General features: G+C 45.0%; 1 protein-coding gene and 1 long non-coding RNA gene across 2 annotated transcripts in view; one reads left to right on the top strand and one right to left on the bottom strand.

Moving 5' to 3' along the window:
- Positions 1–6,805: 6,805 nt before the first annotated feature.
- On the bottom strand, positions 6,806–8,483 carry LOC121100414. Its single transcript, XR_005832197.1, has 2 exons — positions 8,273–8,483; positions 6,806–7,697 (listed from the first exon to the last, which is right to left on the bottom strand). It is a non-coding gene; the product is annotated as an uncharacterized LOC121100414 (long non-coding RNA).
- A 2,238-nt stretch (positions 8,484–10,721) lies between these two features.
- The window catches only part of MUC4 (mucin 4, cell surface associated), a 26,844-nt gene continuing 15,782 nt past the window's right edge, over positions 10,722–21,783 (top strand). The window contains exons 1-8 of the mRNA XM_040621370.1: positions 10,722–11,071; positions 11,978–13,483; positions 15,269–15,402; positions 16,307–16,471; positions 16,726–16,881; positions 17,878–18,008; positions 19,623–19,711; positions 21,459–21,638. Of these exons, the coding sequence (XP_040477304.1) occupies positions 10,780–11,071; positions 11,978–13,483; positions 15,269–15,402; positions 16,307–16,471; positions 16,726–16,881; positions 17,878–18,008; positions 19,623–19,711; positions 21,459–21,638 (2,653 nt within the window). The 5' untranslated portion in view covers positions 10,722–10,779. The remainder of the gene's footprint in view (positions 11,072–11,977; positions 13,484–15,268; positions 15,403–16,306; positions 16,472–16,725; positions 16,882–17,877; positions 18,009–19,622; positions 19,712–21,458; positions 21,639–21,783) is intronic.

Below are 21,783 nucleotides of genomic sequence, written 5' to 3'. Positions count from 1 at the left end.
CTGGAGATGACACCCAGAAGACTGACTTCATCTGGAAGGTGAGAAGAGAAGAGAAATGGCCCGGGGAGCAGAAGGAATGGGGAGCGTATTGGACGAGCAGAATCATTCAGTTTAAGGAGGGCGATGCCATGCAAATATGAAGGGGACACTGGCTGAGGAGAGTCTTGATGCAGATGCTCAGTAAATACTTGCTGACCGGATGAGTGGATGGTGCCAGATTTCACAGAGACTAACGGGGGCTGAAGAACATTGGTTCTGGTGATTAGGAAGGAGGATTTTTTGGTGACTTTCCAGGGAAGTGTTTTTGGTGAGGTAACTGGGGCGGAAGGCAGAGTGTAAGGAGTAGATAGACGATAAAAAAGAGGTGGAGAGTATAGACCTGACTTTCAGGATGCTCATGGGTGAAACAAAAGAGAGGGGGGACACGAGATGGATGAAAGACTTATTTTAGGTCAAGAGAGACTTAAACCCATTTGTCAGCGGAAGAGAAGCAGACTCTCAGAGAGAGGTGAAGGGGTAAGCCACCTGAGGAGGGAGGAGGGGAGCAGACAGGACACTAAGTGTGTCTGTGTATGTCTCTCTGTAGCTTTTTGGTAGAGATTCAGTCTGTCTTCGGGGGCAGGATGTGGGACCTGGTGAAGGCAGAGACGTTTCCTGGTGGAGAGGGTTCTGGGACATAAGAGATCAAGTTAGATGGTCTTTTCAGTGAAGTAGAAGATGGATTGTCATAGAGAAAGGAAGGAGAGGAGAGGAAAAACCTGTTTCTCTGAAATATCAACTCTTCACACTCAAATCCCTAGCTCTCGGCTCTGCAAATATGTTATGTATTCGGCCAGGTCGAGAACGACAGGCTTCAGTTGTCTAACAATCTGATAGGAGCTAAAGAGCTGGGCTTGCATGCTGGTAAAAGAAAAGGTCTGTTGATTCCAGCAAAATTTGAACACCAAGAATAAGGCTGGGAATATTATCGAGAATCAACCTTGGTCAAGCCCCCAGATTTCAGTGCTTTACAACTTCAATAAGGTGGTTTTAGCTTACAAAAAAATCCTAAGAGCAGATACTATTATTTTATTTTAAGGTCAGTGTTCCTTAAAATGTGGTCCATAGATCATGGCTATCGAAATCACCCTGCACATGAGTTAAAGGCAGATTCCTGGACCCCACCCCACGTAGGGAATCAGACTCTGGTGGTGGGCCCCAGAATCCACTTCTGCAAGTTCCCCAGGGACTGAGATGCACCCTGTCTTCTGAGAACCACTTTCTTACCAAGAAGAGTTTCTTCTCTGGCTCTCTCCCCTACCAGGATTTCTTGCGGAGGAATAACCCACTCGAGTCAGCAAACTGTTTTCCTAAATTGCTGACTAATCCATTCAAGGAGTGGCTTAACATTTTTTGTTTAAATGGTGGTGACAGACAAATACGGTAGTGCAGTTTTGATATAACTAATGCTAATCTCTTCCTCCTAAAGACAAGCCCGACAGATTTAGAGACTTGTTAAGACTGCGCCTCCTCCCCTGCAGGGTAGAACTGAGTTACCAGCCTGAAGGGGCTCACCCGCTTTCCCAGTCGCTGGAGCGAGGCTCTAGGCAACTCAGCCCAGGACTGGCAAGTCTTTTAAACAAGATTCAAAAGGAGGACACAGCCCTGTTTGACAAGATTTAAAATTGGTACTACCAAGTACAAATGTTTTCCAAAGGGAGAGAGTCCTGGAACACAGGTATTCTCTCAGATACTGCTAATGGGGCTGTAAATTAGCATGATTTCTCTGTCAAGAAATTTGGCAGTATGAATTAATGACGTGAAAGCTGTTATAACAGCATGAACCAGTAAGTCCACTTTCAGAAATTTATGTTAAGGAAATGAGCTGAAATCCTGAAAGCCAAACAAAATATTATACACAAAGATAGTCATCAAAGCATTGCTTATGATACCAACACATTGGAAATAGACTAACCGCCCACCCGTAAGTTAATTAGGGGCTGTCCCTATGATGGAATATTATTTAATGTATAAAAGTAACATCCAATATTCCATAGGGGCATGGACACACACACACACACACACACACACACACACACTCCAACACACAGACCTACGAGCGACACATGGAACAAGCATTGAATAAGGTTTATTAGGGAAAAACTTACAAACCAAGAATCAGTAGAGTGGGCATGATCCTTGAGCTCTCATTATCTCCAGAAGGGTGTTTGGAGCTAACTAAGCACAGGGAATTAAGTGCTCCAGGAGAGACACCTGCCCCCATGCTGCACCATTTGTAGGGAAATGGAAATGAGAATGGTGACAATGAAAGTTTTCTGTGGAGGGAATGACTTTGTTGGGAAAAGGGGTCTCCGGAGCTCAGCAAGGGAACTTTACATACAACACCCAAGATCTTGCTGTTGGGCTTAGCTGACCCAGTTCCCCCTGCCCCACCTCCATCCTCCCAGCCAGCACTGCCTTGCCTCCAAAAGGGAGGAAAGAAGGAACTACCACCCAAGGCATAAAAGATTTGTCTCTCCTCAGGCTGTGTTTAGAAAGAATAAATACACAAAGAGATGCTCATAATATCAGGTCAAGTTTTAAAAAAATGGATGTAAAGTTACATATGCTGGGTAAGTTAAACTATTATATATTTTTAAAACAGAAAAAAATGCTGGAAGGACACATAATAATGTGGTTGTCTATTTCTTAAATTCCACATATGAGTGAAATCATGGTAATTGTCTTTCTCTGATTGAGTTATTTTGTTTAGCATAATACCCTCTAGTTCCATTCACATCATTACAAATGGTAAGATTTCATTTTTTGATGGCTGAGTAATATTCCATTGTATAACAGTATCGTAGGGGAAGGGAAGGAAAAATAAAATAAAATGAAATTAGAGAGGGAGACAAATCGTAATGGACTCTTAACTATAGGAAACAGAATGAGGGTTGCTGGAGGGGAGGGGGGTGGAGAAATGGGGTAACTGGGTGATGGGCATTAAGGAGGGCACTTGATGTCATGAGCACCGGGTGTTATACGTAATTGATGAATTACTGAACTCTACCTCTGGAACTAATAATATATTATGTTAATTATTTGAATTTAAATAAATAAAAATAAAATAGTAAAATAATGTGGTTGTCTGGGTTTAAATACATAAAAATAAAGCGATAAAATAATGTGGTTGTCTGGGTAGTGACATTATGGAGTGTGGATCTTTCAATTATCTCTGTTTTGGAATTTTAAAAGAATGAGTCAATCTTCTTTAATATATTGCAATGAAGTAGTATAACTTTGTCCACGAATATTAAGCACATCTCTTGTTAGATTTAGTCTTAGGTATTTTGTATTTGTCACTATCATAAACACTATCATTTAAAAATATTTTCTTTTGCTGATATATGAGAATAGAGTTATTTTTACATTTTTGATCATATATGTAGAATTTTGCTAATAATTTGAAATTTGGGGGGGCTTTATATGTAAACAATTATATCATCTGCAAATGATCACAGGGTGTTTCTTCCTTTCCACACCAAAAAGAACTTCTCTATATCTTCACATCCTTGTTTATTTTTATTTTTTTGTCTTATTGCACTGGCTAGACCTCCATGTCAAATAGAAGTAATCAACATAGACTCATTACAAATTTTATTTTATTTTATTATTTTTTAATAATAATTTTTTATTATGTTATGTTAGTCACCATACGGTACATCCTTAAGATTCTGATGTAGTTTCCATGATTCATTGTTTGTGTATAACACCCAGCGCTCCATGCAATACGTGCCCTCATTACAAATTTTAAAGAAAATGTTTCCAATATTTTATCTTCAAGTATGACGTTTACTAACGATTTTTTATTGGCATCATTTGTCAGATTAATAGTTAACGTCTATTTTTAGTTTGCCAGGAGTTTTAACAGGATTGAGCGCTGAATTTGGTCATATGCTTTTCCTGCAACTGTTGTGATGATTATGTTTTCCCTTCCATTTTGTTTATACGGTGGCTACATTAATTTCATATTTTTGTATTTCTGGCTTAAACTCAGCTAGATCATGATAAATTTTTTTTTTATAAATCCAATGTTGAACTTGGCTTGCTAATATTTTATTGTGGACATTTTCATCTGTATTATTGCTGAGTTTTCCTTTCTTATACTGTCTTTGTTTGGTTTGGTATTAAAGTTATAACAACCTTGAGAAATTAGTTGTAGGGCATTCCCTCTTCTACTAAGCTCTGGAAGAGTTTGAATAAAATTGAAATTATCCAATTGCCTATAATATCATCTTGACCTACATTTTGTGAGAGTTGGGTTTATTTTTTAACTGCTGATTCAATTTAAAATAGTTTATATCAGGTTTCCATTTTTTTTCAATTCATCTTATTTTTTAATTATGGTAGAACACACATTTTTAAGTGTACAATCCTATGACGTTAAATACATTCATAATGTTTTGCTATTGTCACCACCACACATCTCCAGAACCCTGTTTCATCTGTAAAACTGAAACTTCATACTCATTAAACAATAACTCATTATTTCCTTTTTTTCCCCAGCCTCTGGCAACCACCATTGTACTTTCTGTCTCTATGATTTTGACTATTCTAAGTGATTCATATAAGTGGCGTTTGTACAATATTTGTCTTTTTGTGACTGGTTTATTTCACTGAGCATAATGTCTTCAATCTTCATTCTTGCTGTAGCATATGTCGGAATTGTGTTCCTTCACTAAGGCTGAATCACATTCCATTGTATGTATTTACCACATTTTGCTTATCCATTCAATGGACATTTATCAATGAACACTTGGGTTTCTTTCATGTTTTAGCTATTATAAATAATGCTGCTATGAACATAGGTATACAAATACCTCTTCAAGGGCCTGACTTCATTCTTTTGCAAGTGGGTATCCAGTTTTCCCAGCACTGTTTATTTAAAAACAAACAAACTGTCCTTTTCTCATTGAATAGTCCTGGTTTTCTTGTCAAAAATCATTAGACAATACATGCAAGGGTTTCTTTCTGGGTCTCTATTCTATTTCACTGGTCTGTAAGCCTGTCCTTATGCCAGTACTGCAATGTTTTGATTACTGTAGCTTTGTAGTAAGCTTTGAAATCAGAAGTATGAGCCCTCTAGCTTTGTTCTTCTTTTTCAGTTGCTTTGGCTCTTCAGGGTCCTTGAGATTCCCTATGAATTTTAGGATGAGTTTTTCTATTTCTATAAAAAATATCATTGGGATTTTGACAGGGATGGCGGCATTGAATCTGTAGGTCACGGTGGAATGTATTGACAACCTAATAATATTAGGTCTATTAAACTTGGGATCTGTTTTTATTTATTTATGCCTTCTTTAATGTCTTTCAGCAATATTTTGTAATTTTTATTGTACAAGTCTTTCAACCCTTTAATTAATTCCTAAGGTTTTTTTATTTATTTATTTATTTTTTTAAAGATTTTATTTATTTATTTGACAGAGGGAGAGCCAGCGAGAGAGGGAACACAAGTAGGGGGAGTGGGAGAGGAAGAAGCAGGCCCATAGCAGAGGAGCCTGATGTGGGGCTCGATCCCATAACGCCAGGATCACGCCCTGAGCCGAAGGCAGACGCTCAACAACTGAGCCACCCAGGCGCCCCAAATTCCTAAGGTTTTTAAAAAAATTTTTGATGCTATTATAAACAGAATGGTTTTCTTTTCTTTTTTTTTTAGGTTTTTTTATTATTATTATTATGATATGTTAGTCACCATACAGCACATCGTTAGTTTCTGATATAGTGTTCCATGATTCATTGTCTGCGTATAACACCCAGTGCTCCATCATCTTGCTCCTATAGCCATCACTGGGCTAGCCCATCCCCCCACCCCCCTCCCCTCTAAAACCCTCAGTTTGTTTCCCAGAGTCCATAGTCTCTCATGGTTCATCTCCTCCTGTTTTCTCCACCCCCCACCTTCATTTTTCCCTTCCTTCTCCTAATGCCCTTCAACAGACGAATGGATAAAGAAGATGTGGTCCACATATACAATGGAATATTACTCAGCCATCAGAAGTGATGATTACCCAACATTTGCATTACCACCTGGAACTGGAGGAGATTATGCTAAGTAAAATAAGTCAAGCAGAGAAAGACAATTATCATATGGTTTCACTTATTGGTGGAACATAAGGAATAGTAGGGAGGACATCAGAATTGTTTTCTTAATTTCCTTTTTGGATTATTCATTATTAGTGTATAGAAATACAACTGATTTTTGTGTATTGACCTTGTATCCTACTAATCCTTCCATGATTTAGCTATTGTGGACAATGCTGATGGGTATTAAGAAGGGCACGTATTGCATGGTGCACTGGGTGTTATACGCAAGTAATGAATCATGGAAATTTACATCAAAAACTAGGGATGTACTGTATGGTGACTAACATAATATTAAAAAAATATTATTTAAAAAAGAAAAGAAAAGAAAAGGATGGTGTTAGTCCTTCATGAAGTGTTTGGTAGAGTTCCCCAGAAGCCATAAGGCCCAGGGCTTTTCTTTGTCAGGAGATTTTTGATCGCTGATTCAATCTCCTTACAAGTTATAGGTCTATTCAGATTTTTTTAAAAGATTTTATTTATTTATTTGACAGAGAGAGAGACAGCCAGTGAAAGAGGGAACACAAGCAGGGAGAGTGGGAGAGGAAGAAGCAGGCTCCCAGCAGAGCAGGGAGCCCGATGGGGCGCTGGATCCCAGGACCCCGGGATCATGCCCTGAGCCAAAGGCAGACGCTTAATGACTAAGCCACCCAGGTGCCCCATATTCAGATTTTCTATTTCTTTATGATTTAGTCTTGACAGGTTTTGTGTTTCTAGGAAACACATTGACCATTTCATGGAGATTATCCAGTTTGTTGGTGTATAACTGTTCAAAGCTTGCTTAGAATCCTTTTATTTCTGTAGAATTGGTGGTAATGACCTCACTTTCATTTCTGTTAGTAATTTAAGCCTTCTCTCTTTTTTTCTTAGTCCCCCTAGCTACACTTTCATCAATTTTGCTGGTCTTCTCAAAGAAGCAACTTCTGGTTTTATCAATTTTCTTTATTGTTTTTCTATTCTTTATTTCATGTATCCTGCTCTAATCTTTATTATTTTCTTCCTTCTGCTGGCTTTGAGTTTAGTTTGCTCTTCTTTTTCTAGGTCCCTAAATTGCAAAGTTAAGTTCATTCCTAATAGTCTTTCTTTCTGTTATCTTCTTTTCTTTCTTTCTTTGTCTTAATTCACCTTGCCAGAAGTTTGTCTACTGTATCTTCAAAGAACCAACTTTTGGCTTTGTGGATTCTATTTTCAATCCTTTCTCTTTCATTATGTTATATTCTTTTCTTAATTAGATCCTTCATTCAGCTTTCTTTTCCTTTTTTCTTTCTTGATTTTTTTGTTCCCCTTTTCTCTGAGGGTTCCAGATTTATGCAGCAGATACTCAATTTACAGTGTCCTGACCTAAGAATGTGTCTCCTTTTCCTGTGGAGCCCTTAACACTCAACACTCTAGATTTCAGAGATTTGGGAATCCCACAGGAGCACTGACTTACCATCTCAGGTTTCAGTTCCTTCACTCCTGAGTGCTTCCCTTCCTTTCTTCTGACCTCAGTCAGCTGAGGTCATATTATCTGCCATTTGCAGGTTTTGTTGTTAAAGGCTTATCTCTTCTGCCATATTGCTGGAAACAGAGTTGTACCACTATTATAAACAAACAAAAATATTTGCTTAAAAGAATTGGACTATGCTATCATGAAACTTTTGCTGCTGATATTGATTGTAACAGAGATGATGCAGGTTCTGAAGATATATTAACTGCCAAGAATCTATAATAAATTTAGTAAGTTTGGCATGTCTATAGCTTCTGTCTGGTGGCTCAAAGTCAGATAATAGAACAATGTTCTTAGGAAAATGAAATAAGGTTGATAATAATTGTGTAGGGAATGTTTTCTAATCTAAACCTTATCTGGAGAAACCAAGTTTTGAAACTTTGTTGAAGGGAGTTCAGGCATAGAATTGGAAGTCCTATAAGCAAATCTACTCATCATTCTGAATAAAGGAAGTCTCCTTTTAAAGTTGGAGGAGACTCATTTGGGGGTTAAGTAGGGATGCAAGGACCTCCAAGTTCAGCTCTGCAGCTCAATCCATGCGTTTGTCCCCACCAGTTTAGAAGGGTGTCACCTGTCATTAATTACTATTAACAAAGCACAGAAGCTTGCAAGCGAGACACTTATATTTTAATAAATTAGAGCTGACTCACAATCATTCTCACTAACCTGAAAGTCTAAATTGCTTTCTTAAGAAGAGAAAGTGGTAGAATTATAGTCAACTCCAGGGACTGCTCTCCAACCTTCTTCTGTGGGAGTTCATCTCTGTGAACTTCGTCTGTTGGTTTGCGTGCCTCCCGCGAGCTTCCCAGGTATAGTGTGAAACTGGCCCCTGCACTCAGAGGGCAGAGAGAGACCCAAGGAAGAGGCAGGCCACTCCAGCTTGCTCATAGCAGAGGAGCCTGATGTGGGGCTCAATCCTACAACGCCGGGATCACGCCCTGAGCTGAAGGCAGACGCTGAACTGCTGTGCCACCCAGGCGCCCTTCACATTATAGGGTTTTCTGAAAATTCACATATGTAGTTGAAAAATTGACTGTTGGGACCCTGACTATATATGTCAGAGCCCTAAACCATCTAGAGAAGTTCTTTCTTCTAAATATTAATCTTACCAATGCTTTGAGTATTTTGAATTTTGCTACTCATGAAAAATCACCTTCTTCCAGGTAAGTATTTTTAAATTGGCTCTTGTCACTTTGGAGAAAAGAATTCTCTTCAAAGAAGGAGCAGTATCTTGGTCTTGATGTTCATAATACTTAAGAGAACAGCATCTCTTGGTAAATGGAAAAGGGTTTTCAGTAAAGAACCAAATACTGCAAATTTGTTGAAACCAGATTCATTGTTGTATCTCAACAACTGTATGGAGGAAACTAAAGATAGTTTTTGGAGAAAAAAACAATTCAAATTACTGAACTAATGCAAAATATTAAATGAAATTAGATTGTCATCAATGAACTTCTACTGTGATGCCTCTTTACCAATGGGTCCACCCTTTTGTTGAGACTGTCTGGATAAAGGGCCACACAATGACTTTCATGGACCCTAGACACTGTTGTCTTCCTGGGCTCCTCACTTTGTTAAAAAAAAATTAAAAACTATTTTACAACTGTGTTGGATTAAAGACAAACATGGCCAAAGATGGATTAATTATTGTATATTCACTAGTATCACATTGATTTTTTTCCTTCTAATTGTTAAAAATAAATGAACATAAAAACAGTTTTGTTGATCCTAAAAGTAGTTTGGGCCCCAGGTCATGGCCCAGATGGCGATTCTAAGGTGGTGGTGTCTTTAGAAACAGCTTGCTGAGGTTTGTAGAAAGGGGGATGACCTGAGCTCAAGAACTCACATGATTTTGAAAATCAAACAGAGTTAATTCGACTTCTACTTAAAAAGAAAAAGTAAAGTAGGAAGGAAGAGTTCTGGATTGTAGGTAGAGGGACCACCCACAAGGAAGGTCCTCAGGGAGAGTGAAATGAAATAAACATAACTACCTGAAAAGAAAACAGAATACCCAGCCCCATGACAGAAACCCACACCATTCCAGAGAAGGAGTCACTTCAAACTTGACCCTCAAATTTTCTTGTATTACCGGGTGTACTTCCAAATGCTTAATACTGAATAAACAAGTTGTTTAAGCCAGTACAGGTGGTTGGCATGTTTGCTGTCAACAGTAAATGTATTTAGGCATGTCTAGGATTCAAACATATAAGCTCATGACTATTTGCCCATCCTTGCTCTCCAAAGAAGATTCTGATAGGCCAGTAAATTTTTTGTATGTTTCAGCTGGGATAATAGAGAGAAATGAAGGAAGAAAAGAAGATCACAAGAATATCAGTAAGGGTGAAAACTGAAAAAGTTTTAATGGGATGAGGACACAGATTGAGAAGGAAACTGGAGGTAAAAACACTGGATTAAGGAGAAGAAAAAGAGTCTGTGGAAAGAAGAGAAGGCTACCCATCTCCTTTGCAGTGCTTGAGAAATATGTATAAAGGATACGTGACAATTTGAAATTTGTCGAGTACATGAACTGTGGGTAAATTTTAAATAAAACATATATCGAAAGTGAAGTACAAAGATAATGGCTTGTAATCCTTGTATGAGGAAAGTAGGAGGTAAACTCCACCATTTTCCATTACTACACTTCCAAACTAATTGCTAATGGAGACAAAATGCTACCACAAATATTCCTTACCATATTATTTAAGACTAGTTGTCACCTATGTGAATAGAAATCTTAGCCATGGTTAAATAAAAATTCCTTATATCCATTAATTCCTGACAACTATGATACAGAGAGGGACATGTGCAAAAACAGTTATAAACTCATAGTCTCAAGAAATAGAATCTCATATCTCAAGTCCTTCCATCTTATATTAAAACGGTATGATACTCCAACCCCCACAGGTGAACATATTCTGCCAAATAGCATTTCTCACAGAAAATCCTATTCAACTGCCAGCCACACAATCTAACAATGTCAGAGAGCAAAGGGAAAGTAGCTCAAAAAACAACACTGTAAGAAACACAACACACAAATCACAACGAGAAATGGAAGTTTTACTCCAGTCACCTCAAAAGTTTCAATAAAAAATGGAAGAGAGGGACACTCAAAAGCACACTATTCTTCTTCTATTCCAGGGAATACAGGATCCAAAGAAAACACTAGTCAGACCATGGAGACCAGCAGAGAATCGCAAACCAGCATTATCTCACCAGGGATCACATCAACCCCTTCATCCTCTGCAAGTGGATACACTCTTACGGACGACATTTCCCAGGACACAGCCACCTCTGCGACAGCAAGCACTCCATCTCCTTCCCGTGTCAGCCACAAGCCTTCCACATCGTCAGAAGTGCCCACGTCCTCAGCCTCCAAAGGTGACATTTCATCCTCTTCTACTGTAAGCAGCACACCTCCCATGACATCAGAGGTCCCCACAGCACCAACTACAACAGACACGCCAGGAGGAAACACAAAACACACGTCACAAACTGAAACGGGAAGTTTTAGTCCAGTCACCTCAGCAGTCTCCATGACAACTGAACGAGAGGGCTCCTCAACAGCACACCCTTCCTTCACTTCCGCTCCAGAGACAACGGCATCATCTCAGCGCCACACGAGTCAGACCATGGAGACCAGCAGAGAATCGCAAACCAGCACTATCTCACCAGGGATCACATCAACCCCTTCATCCTCTGCAAGTGGATACACTCCTACGGACGACATTTCCCAGGACACAGCCACCTCTGCGACAGCAAGCAGTCCATCTCCTTCCCGTGTCAGCCACAAGCCTTCCACATCGTCAGAAGTGCCCACGTCCTCAGCCTCCACAGGTGACATTTCATCCTCTTCTACTGTAAGCAGCACACCTCCCATGACATCAGAGGTCCCCACAGCACCAACTACAACAGACACGCCAGGAGGAAACACAAAACACACGTCACAAACTGAAACGGGAAGTTTTAGTCCAGTCACCTCAGCAGTCTCCATGACAACTGAACGAGAGGGCTCCTCAACAGCACACCCTTCCTTCACTTCCGCTCCAGAGACAACGGCATCATCTCAGCGCCACACGAGTCAGACCATGGAGACCAGCAGAGAATCGCAAACCAGCACTATCTCACCAGGGATCACATCAACCCCTTCATCCTCTGCAAGTGGATACACTCCTACGGACGACATTTCCCAGGACACAGCCACCTCTGCGACAGCAAGCAGTCCATCTCCTTCCCGTGTCAGCCACAAGCCTTCCACATCGTCAGAAGTGCCCACGTCCTCAGCCTCCACAGGTGACATTTCATCCTCTTCTACTGTAAGCAGCACACCTCCCATGACATCAGAGGTCCCCACAACTACAACAGACACGCCAGGAGGAAACACAAAACACACGTCACAAACTGAAACGGGAAGTTTTAGTCCAGTCACCTCAGCAGTCTCCATGACAACTGAACGAGAGGGCTCCTCAACAGCACACCCTTCCTTCACTTCCGCTCCAGAGACAACGGCATCATCTCAGCGCCACACGAGTCAGACCATGGAGACCAGCAGAGAATCGCAAACCAGCACTATCTCACCAGGGATCACATCAACCCCTTCATCCTCTGCAGGTGGATACACTCCTATGGACAACATTTCCCAGAACACAGCCACCTCTGCGACAGCAAGCAGTCCATCTCCTTCCCGTGTCAGCCACAAGCCTTCCACATCGTCAGAAGTGCCCACGTCCTCAGCCTCCACAGGTGACATTTCATCCTCTTCTACTGTAAGCAGCACACCTCCCATGACATCAGAGGTCCCCACAGCACCAACTACAACAGACACGCCAGGAGGAAACACAAAACACACGTCACAAACTGAAACGGGAAGTTTTAGTCCAGTCACCTCAGCAGTCTCCATGACAACTGAACGAGAGGGCTCCTCAACAGCACACCCTTCCTTCACTTCCGCTCCAGAGACAACGGCATCATCTCAGCGCCACACGAGTCAGACCATGGAGACCAGCAGAGAATCGCAAACCAGCACTATCTCACCAGGGATCACATCAACCCCTTCATCCTCTGCAAGTGGATACACTCCTACGGATGACATTTCCCAGGACACAGCCACCTCTGCGACAGCAAGCACTCCATCTCCTTCCCGTGTCAGCCACAAGCCTTCCACATCGTCAGAAGTGCCCACGTCCTCAGCCTCCACAGGTGACATTTCATCCTCTTCTACTGTAAGCAGCACACCTCCCATGACATCAGAGGTCCCCACAGCACCAACTACAACAGACACGCCAGGAGGAAACACAAAACACACGTCACAAACTGAAACGGGAAGTTTTAGTCCAGTCACCTCAGCAATCTCCATGACAACTGAACGAGAGGGCTCCTCAAAAGCACACCCTTCCTTCACTTCCGCTCCAGAGACAACGGCATCATCTCAGCACCACACGAGTCAGACCATGGAGACCATTAGACAATCTCAAACTAGCCCTATGTTACCAGGAATCACATCAACTCCTTCTTCCTTTTTAAGTGGACACACTCCTACAGATGCCGTTTCCCAGGATACAGCCACCTCTGGGACAGCAAGCACTTCATTGCTTTCTGATATGAGCCACAAAACTTCACCTTGGTCTGATGGTGTACAGCCATCCAAATCCCATGCTTTCTCTGAGTCTACTTCCTCTGGTAATTTGGCCTCTGCTGAGACCACATCGAATTTCTATAGTTCAACTAGTAATTCTTCATTCACTCAATTAGCTCCTGTCTTTGTCGTCACTTGGAACTCCACCACCTTGTTCTCAGGTCCCTCTACTCCTCTGTCTATTACCAGCACCCTCCCACCATCCACAGCATCTTCAAGCTCCGCTGTGAAGACTCAGACATCAGGTAGGTGTGGTCTCCGGCATCTTGGTCTCTCAGGATGGCCCTATTGGCTCAATTCAGCCTAAGCAGTGCTTGAGAACGGATGGTGATTTAACATTACCAGGCTAGGATTAAGGACAGGTCCACAAGAAGATGAAGTGAATGGGAGTGTGGTGAGTGACAGGTCACCTTTCCCTCTACCCCAGGAGACAGTTGCTTATGTGCAGGAAGCAGTTTGGGTGGGGCCAGGAGGTAGACAAGAGAGTTTCTGGCTGTCTCTCCCAGCTCCTAAAGTCTGTGACTCTCTTTGACTCTACTGCTTTCTGACTAGAAGACCCACTCCAGTTCTCTCTCCCTGCATGTCCAGGAACAATCACAACCTCACTGAGGATAGGCAGCCAGAGAAGGACAACACCATCAGTACCCTCAACAACCTCCCAGACCCATACAACCTTCTCACCTAGACCATCCATAGGCACACACTCAACAGCTGCTCCAATCCCTATCAAGCCTGAGAACAGTAAGTGAGTCTGTAGGTCTGGGGTCCCTCCACTCTGGGATGGAGAAAATTGAGCCAGATATGGATGCTGTAGTTATAGCAGCTTGATTAGATCTACCAGTGAGGGCCCTTTTGGGTAGCTGGGGGAGCTGGGTCTGTGGATCTCTCTACTGCCTCATCTGGGCCATGGGATGTCCAGCTGCTCCCATATCCCCTTTAGAGGATAATGTAACTGAATACTCAGTCTCAGCCTGCTTGCTCATAGACCGCTCTCTCAGGTCTAAGCTCTCACGGGGAAGTATGAGACAGCCTCAGAGTTGGGTGCTGAGGGCTGGCTTTGTACATGGCCCTGAGCTAGGAGGTGGAGATAAGAAATGATCCAGGTGCTGTTTGGTAGGAGACAGATCTCCTGCCTTGTTAGGTGCAATTAGAGGAATAAATGTAGGGTGTTAGACAAGGACAATGGAAGGCCCCTAGGGGATGTAGGGATGTGCTCAAGGTGAAGAGGAGGGTTCCTGGAAAGAAGGAATAGGAGCTGGGGCAGGGGAAGCATCCCAAGCAGGCAGGAGGGCTTGAAGAGCTGGAATAAAGGTGTAGACATGAAAAATAGTTCTAGTATTGCATGGGGAGGATATCCCCAAGGCGCTTGGGGGTGCTGGAAACAAGGTGAAGAGTATTGAGAAATGAAGCTGACATGTGAGGAAACCAGGGAGGACATGGTTAGATCTCTATTTATGAATGGTACTATGGGGTTTGGGGTGTTGGATGAATTTTCAGGAGATCAGGAGAGCTGTATACAGACCGCTGTGGTTTTCCAAGCAAACCAGGGGAGGGCAGCCAGGAAAGAAAGGAGGAGACCCATTTGAGAAGTATTTAGGACAAGTTTTCTCAAACTAGAGCCCAAGGACTTCTAAGGGGTCCAAGGACAAATTCTGGGGGGTCCACCAGTGTATCTAGAGAAATACCGTCTTAGGAAACAAGTCTCATTCTATGAAATGGTATTTCAATTACTGATCTTCACAACACTGGAGGAGTTTGTCTTTGAACCCTTGAAAGAATTTTGAGAACCATAACAGATGCAGAATAACTTGGTATTCTGACAGCAGGACCTGTTTTTCTTCAAAATGGTAGGATGAGATTTCCCACTAAAGGGGTAAAATGAAGAGATGGGATAAATGTAAGCAGAGAGGGGGACAGAGGGTCCTTGAGGGGTCCCAGTTGGGTGGAGGAGCAGCTTGGGGAAGCTCTCTGTCAGCCCTAAAGAAGTCAAGGCCCTTGAGAATTTCCTGCCCTTCTTTGTACTGGCCCAGGTGTTTCCCTCTTCCCCTACGGGTCAAGTGTCGGAGACCGGGAGTTTGTCAAGAAGACCGTGGACTTCACTTCCCCACTCTTCAAGCCCCAGATTGGCTTCCCTCTTGGCTCCTCTCTCCGGGACTATCTCTATGTGAGTCCCCAGCTGCAGCTCAAAGGGCAGGACCCGTGACCTGTGTTCCCCAGACTCTGCTTCTTTCTCCAGGGGCTTGGAGATGGCCCTGTGACCATGACCCTGGCCCAGAGGAAGGGAGAATGCAGCAAGCAGCACTTGTGAGGCACCTACGGTGTCCCTGCCCTGGCGCAGTTTGCACGTACACTCTTTAATGCCCGGCTGCCGGCTGAGGACCACTGGGAGCTAGGCCAGGCCCTCCTACCCTCATGGACAAAAGTGTGTTTACCTTAGTAGAGAGGTCTCGGGGCCCTGTAAGCTCTCCCCTGATCTCCGGGCCTTTATATGCGTAGGAAGCTCTACTTGGGAAACTGTCTTTTAATGCTGCTTCTATGAGTATCTCCTGGCTCCTTGGTCCAAGTACACCTTGTCTCCTGGCAGAGAGTTGGAATGGCAGTCGTGGCCCCTGTAGGTCTCTGTGGTGGGGGTGGGGGGCTGGGGCAGGACACACTAAGATAGGGCAACACAGCGTTGGGACTGAGGGTAGCAATCCTCTTAGCCTCGTCTGATGTGGATGGAGCCTCAGGATGGCTCTGCGGGGACTCACCCACAGGGCTCTGCTCTGTGATGGGACTGTCTATAGGTGGGAAGCAGGGCAAACCTACCATGTCAGGAAGGACTTAAAACAGAGGAGCGTCTGCAGGTGAGGAGCATTTGTGTGAGAACTGTGTAAAGGGGGCCCTCCCAGCCGGCAGCGAGATGAATGAGATGACCTTGCAGAAGTTGCTGACATCTCTACAGTTCTACCCAGAGAGGTCCTTGGGGGTCACACTTCTGAGGAGCTGGCCGAAGGCTGGGATGTTTTCTCCCTGCCCCCGTCCCTCCCTACCTCCCTAAATACTAACCAGCGAACTTTTGTGTTCAGTTCACAGATAATGGCCAGATCATTTTCCCGAAGTCAGAGTATCAGATTTTCTCCTACCCCAATCCCCCCCTTAGAGGCTTCACAGGCTGGGACCCTGTGGCCATGGTGGCTCCATTCTGGGATGATGCTGATTTTTCCAGTGGCCGGGGAACCATATTTTACCAGGTGAGCCTTTCAAAGTCCAGCATTCAGGATCCCCCAGCATCCAGCAAGGAGAGACAAAGGGCTATGTGGAGGGTGTGCAAGTGCTCCTGCCGGCAGAGCCTGGGCTGTGTGGGCAGGGGGTGATGTTTAAATATGAGGGTGGGGAGGAAGCAGAGCAGGACTGTTACATAGACTTGGGAATACTCTTTCACGACCATGAGAAGGCCTGCAGGTGGGACCTTCATTTCCTTGTCTTATCTGCTTTCCTTCCCTAGGAATATGAGACCCTCTATAATGAATACAACCCGCTAGTCTGGCAGGTGGAGTCTTGGATTAAAGAGTTCACATACACCTGGAACTATAAAGCCATGTGGACCCTAAAGGTCACGTGGGTCAATGCCCCTGCTTATCCCTCCCGGTGGACCTTCGGGGTAAGTGGACCAATGGATAGCTCCCTGTGAACCATCTGGAAGTCAGACAGCCTAGAACCCTGGGCAGGGGCCATTCTTCTAACATGCGCTCTGACTCAGGGACAGATTGTGAGTTATAGCACCTTCTCACCCCACCGTGTTTGCTGAGCACTCACCTAGTACTCATTGGGTTGGAACATAGGAAATGGAGTTTTGTAAGTCAATTTTGTAAGTCAAAAAATGGCTGGCTATTGGCAATTTTATATGGCTCAACCTGATATTATTACCCACATTTTAGAGATGAGGAAGACAATGGTTAGAGAGGTTAAGCAATCTGCTCAAGGTCACCCAGCTACCAAATGACAAAGCCAAGCTTGGAACTGAGGCTTTCTGACTTCCAACTCCGGCCCTCAGAAGCAAAGCCATCCAGTGGCAATTGTCATCTCACACAGTGTCCTCAGTCTTCCCCCCTGGGACTCAGCTCTTACAGCCCTTGTGTGTGGTCTAAGTCACTCACTTCTTCATTGGTTCAACAAGGTCATTGGTTACCTACTTGGTACAAGCCGTGCTTGGCATCTGCCTTCAGAGAACCTCCAGTCTCACCTCTGTGGTCCATCCACAATATTCAGGTTGAGGGGACATTTGAACAATGTCCTTAAAAAATTCCCAGAGGAAGTTAAATAGGCCTCTCTCGGCTCTCTGGGGGTGGTGGATAATCTTTCTGAGTCCTGAAGCTTTTTCACACAAACTGTCTTCTCACTGGATCCTAATCCAGGGCCCTTTATCACCCCTCCCTGGACCGAAGTCACAAAGAAGGCAAATCCCACCATGGTAGGTGCTTTGACCCCTACGGTGAAAGCTGCCCAAGTTTGGCACAATTCCAAACGTGCTCTGTGTAGGCCAGGAAACAATGATGTGTGTGTCCAGGCAGGATGGTGCCTGGGGTGATGGGACATTGGGGAGGAGACCCCAGATCTCTCACAGGCATCCCTATGTTTGTCTCCAACCGACCTCCAGACCAACACTTACCAGGCCATCCTCTCCACGGATGGGAGCAGGTCCTATGCCCTGTTTCTTTACCAAAGTGGTGGTATGCAGTGGGACGTGACCCAGCGGCCAGGCAACCCAGTCCTCATGGGCTTCTCCAGGTAGGACGGGGATGGACAGTCAGCACAGAGCAGATACTAGAAAGTGGTGCAGGGTGGGGTTTTTGGTGCACACCCACTCTCACCCTCCCCCAGGACAAGGTATGAATCCATCTTGCTGATGTCTCAGGCTCACACCAACTCCAGTTCCCACTCCTTGCTGTTTTACATTAAAAGATGCCCATTCACCCGGCCATTCTCTTTCCCAACTCAATCCCCATGCTTCATAATAATTCCCAGAACTTTGACTTCTCTGATTTCTACTGACATTGGCCAACCTCTCTTGACCTCTCAAGTATCATAATAATAACAGCCAACATTTATTACACTAACTACCTTAATATGCATTATTTCATTCAATTATCACAACAACCCATGAGGGAGATACTCTTTACCACTCATTCTACAGATAAGAAAACTGAGGTAAAAGTAGATCAGTAATTGCCCAAAGTCACAGAGATAGAAGTGGCAGAGAAGGAACTTGCACCTGGCCATTTGAGGCTGAAATCTGCCCTCCTGACTTCTGCTGGGCTGAGCATGAGCCCCTCACCCAGGGGCACCAACAGCTTGTGTGGGGTCAGTGGGCAAGGCAGAGAGTGGAGGGAGGGAGCCATGGATGGGACTGTGGATTCCTGTGTGTGAAGGTGACTCGGTCTCTGACAACAGCTCTCAACCACAGTGTTTCCAGATGCTGGTTGTGAAGATGCAATCAGTTGTGAAGGTCACATAGCATTTGTTACTGGTCATTGCTGCAAATTCTCTTAGTTGGTGTTCAGGGTTGCCCCTATAATTCCATTCCCTCCCTTGCTTTTTGACGTGCTCAGAAAGAGATAGGAGTGGAATTATCCAACCAGCTAGAGATTTCCCAGCTTCCTGAGTAGCCCGTGGAAGGTGTCACACCTGTGTGCCTCACCTATCCTGTGGCAGAGAGGAGGAAAGGTCAGGACTCACAGCTCGGAGGCACGTGCCCAGACTCCCCTTTTCCTGGAGCAGCGCCGTGAACCTCAACACCAAGGGGTGTTCTCCCATTGTATCAGGTCCTCGCTCAGTTCTGAGGGGTCTACAAATGTTACTGCATTTAATCCTCGCCATGCCGTGAGGCGGGTGCTACTGTTGTCTCTTTTCTACTGTTGTGACAACTGAGAACCAAGGAGATTAGGCAGTTTCCTCGTGGCTACTGTGCTACTGAGTGCTGGGACCAGGCATGGAATCCATGCCCGTCTAAATGCAGAGACCAGCTCTTAGCATCATGACGTACGCTCCCCTACACAGCCCTCTGTCCAATCCCCCACTGAAGGGAAAGTCCTCAGAAGGAGGCCTGGACTCTGTTGTGTTCACGCCCCTGTCTCATGACCAGCTTCTCAGAGTTAGCGGTCAGATGTAGAATAAATCAGAGCCTTCCCACCCTTCGCCCCCCGTCTCTGCCCTCTCCGGCTTGCGGCTGGGGGCCAGAGACGCTGGCTGGCTGGCTGATGAACTGACTGGCTGACTGACCGGTATCGAATGACCACCTGGACCGAGTGACTGTCCAACCGGCTGGATGAATGTATAACTCGCCGCCTGAGGGGAGAGACCCCGTGTGTGACAGAGGCCTGCGATTCTTTCCTTTGCCCACAGTGGAGATGGGCATTTTGAAAACAGCCCACTGACATCCCAGCCAATGTGGCAGAAGTATCTACCAGACCAATTCCTGAATTCCAACTCAGGTAACAGCGCCACCTCTCCCCACATGAGCTGGACTCAAATCCTCTCTGTCCTCAGCTCCATGAGTCATGAAAGTCCTAGCGAGGCAGCCCTCTAACATCTCCAACACCCCAAAGGGTGTCCTTGCACAACGGACCCCCAAGGGTAATCAGGACTTGACACTATCCAGGTGCACCTGGTACCTTCGGTGCCCTCACAAAGTACAGTCCCAGGTGGGGCTATGTCTCCTCCCTGGGAGGAGCCAAACCCAAGTCTCTTGGTGGGGGCCCAGACCCTGGAAGTGAGGACAGGGCTATGGCAGGAGGTGGGGATATGAATGGACAGTGAAGACAGTACTCGAGGTGTCCTGTCCCAGAGCAGGAATGAGAACCCAGATGAGATCCCCGAAGGGAATCTACCGAGGGGAGGTCCAGAAGTCTGACATTCAGCCAGTCATCATTTATTGAGCACCTGCTGTGTGCTAAGAGCCAGAAATAGGAAGGGGGAGAAAAAAGGAAAAAGACTGACTATGTTTGCTCTCAAATAGCTCTCACTCTGTTAAGAAGGCCAGTGCTTCAGTATCAGAAGGCCCCATGGGACATGACTCTATCTATTGTCCAGAGGCCCCAACGGGACAGAAATTATTGTTCCCAAAATGTGCCCCGAATGAAGGACGGTTTAGCATTAGAAATCAGCCATGTAGACTGGGAAGCATAAACCCACTTCTGTTTGCTCTGTGACAAGAACTTTTGGTAAACAGAAGCTAAGTCAAATCATGGGTGCCATCTTGTGGAGAGAGCTGCCCTGTCAGATTCAGGGCCCTTCTATCAAGATGCATCTGATACAATATGGGGACACAGTATGATAGTGTGTGTGTGTGTCTGTGTGTCTGTGTGTCTGTGTGTGTGTCTGTGTGTCTGTATGTGTGTTTTGGGGGAGAATACCTGATTTTTCAGGCCATTGTAGAGAAGATACGTGAACAGATAATCATAAACAATAATTATTTTTTTAAAAAACCTTAATAAATTGTAGTTATCTTGATAATTTCTTCTTTTGTGTGGGAACAGGGTCAAAATCTAATACATTATGTCCTGTTGTGCTTACTGGATGCTGGAGCCCCCTTCTCACTCCGGGCTATTGGGGCCGGCAGTATGTAACTTACAGTTAAAGGTCAATTTAGACTCAAACCTCTAGCAGGGTTTCTTCGCCCAGTTACTTCTCGCTTCCAAGGATGGCCTCCGGGCACAGAGGACGCTTCCTCAGCCTCATGGTGCTGGAGCAAGCCCCCAGCCGGCTGCTGGGCATCGGCCTCTGTCCTGGCTGCTTCGGCCACTGACGTGTGTGCTGGGGGAGGAGAGGGTCGGGGATGAAAGCTAAGGGTCTGAGCTGGCGGCTGGAGGCGTCCCTTAGTGAGGTAGAGGATGCATGAGGAGGGACTGGTTTGGGGAGACTGGAAGGTACTGGTGGAGTTCAGAGCGGCAGATGGGAGGGTGGGGAATCAGTGGATTGAAGCTCAGAAATAGGGTCTGGCTCTGAGTGGGTGTGGGTGAGGCCTCCTTGCCCAGCACTTGTCCCAGGGTTTCCCACTAAGATCCAAGCTTTAAGGGCTTCTGGAGGTCACATAAAAGGGGCCAGTCTGAACTTTGTCCCACCCGGGGAATTGCTGTCCACAGTGGGGGAGGTGGCATACAGAAGGAGCGTTTATGAGTTTGGTTGCTAGAGCTTGTGGCCTAGGCCCTGGGATAACCCCTCCTCTCTTTGTTCCTCTAGGCCTCCGGGGCCTGCAGGTCTACAGCCTGCACAGGGAGGAAAGGCCCAACTACCGTCTCAGGTGCCTGCAGTGGTTGCACAGACAGCCTCAGTGGCCCACATGGGGCTGGAACCAGATCTCCTGCCCTTGCTCCTGGCAGCAGGGACTATGGGACTCACGCTTCCAACCCATCAGCATGGGTAACACCTCCTTCCCGTCTCTTGGGGCATCCCCACTGTCCCCCATAAGCCCAGCCACCTACCCTCTGCTCACACCTGACCTGTCCTTTCCAGGACACCCTGGGCCCCTCCCCAGAAACGCCCCCCATTCCCGCCCCCCCCCCCC

This window comes from Ursus maritimus, unplaced genomic scaffold (assembly GCF_017311325.1).
Source record: "Ursus maritimus isolate PB19 unplaced genomic scaffold, ASM1731132v1 scaffold_4, whole genome shotgun sequence".
NCBI lineage: Eukaryota > Metazoa > Chordata > Mammalia > Carnivora > Ursidae > Ursus > Ursus maritimus.
Note: the sequence above shows the minus strand (reverse complement) of the source record. Positions and strands in the feature narration are given on the sequence as shown.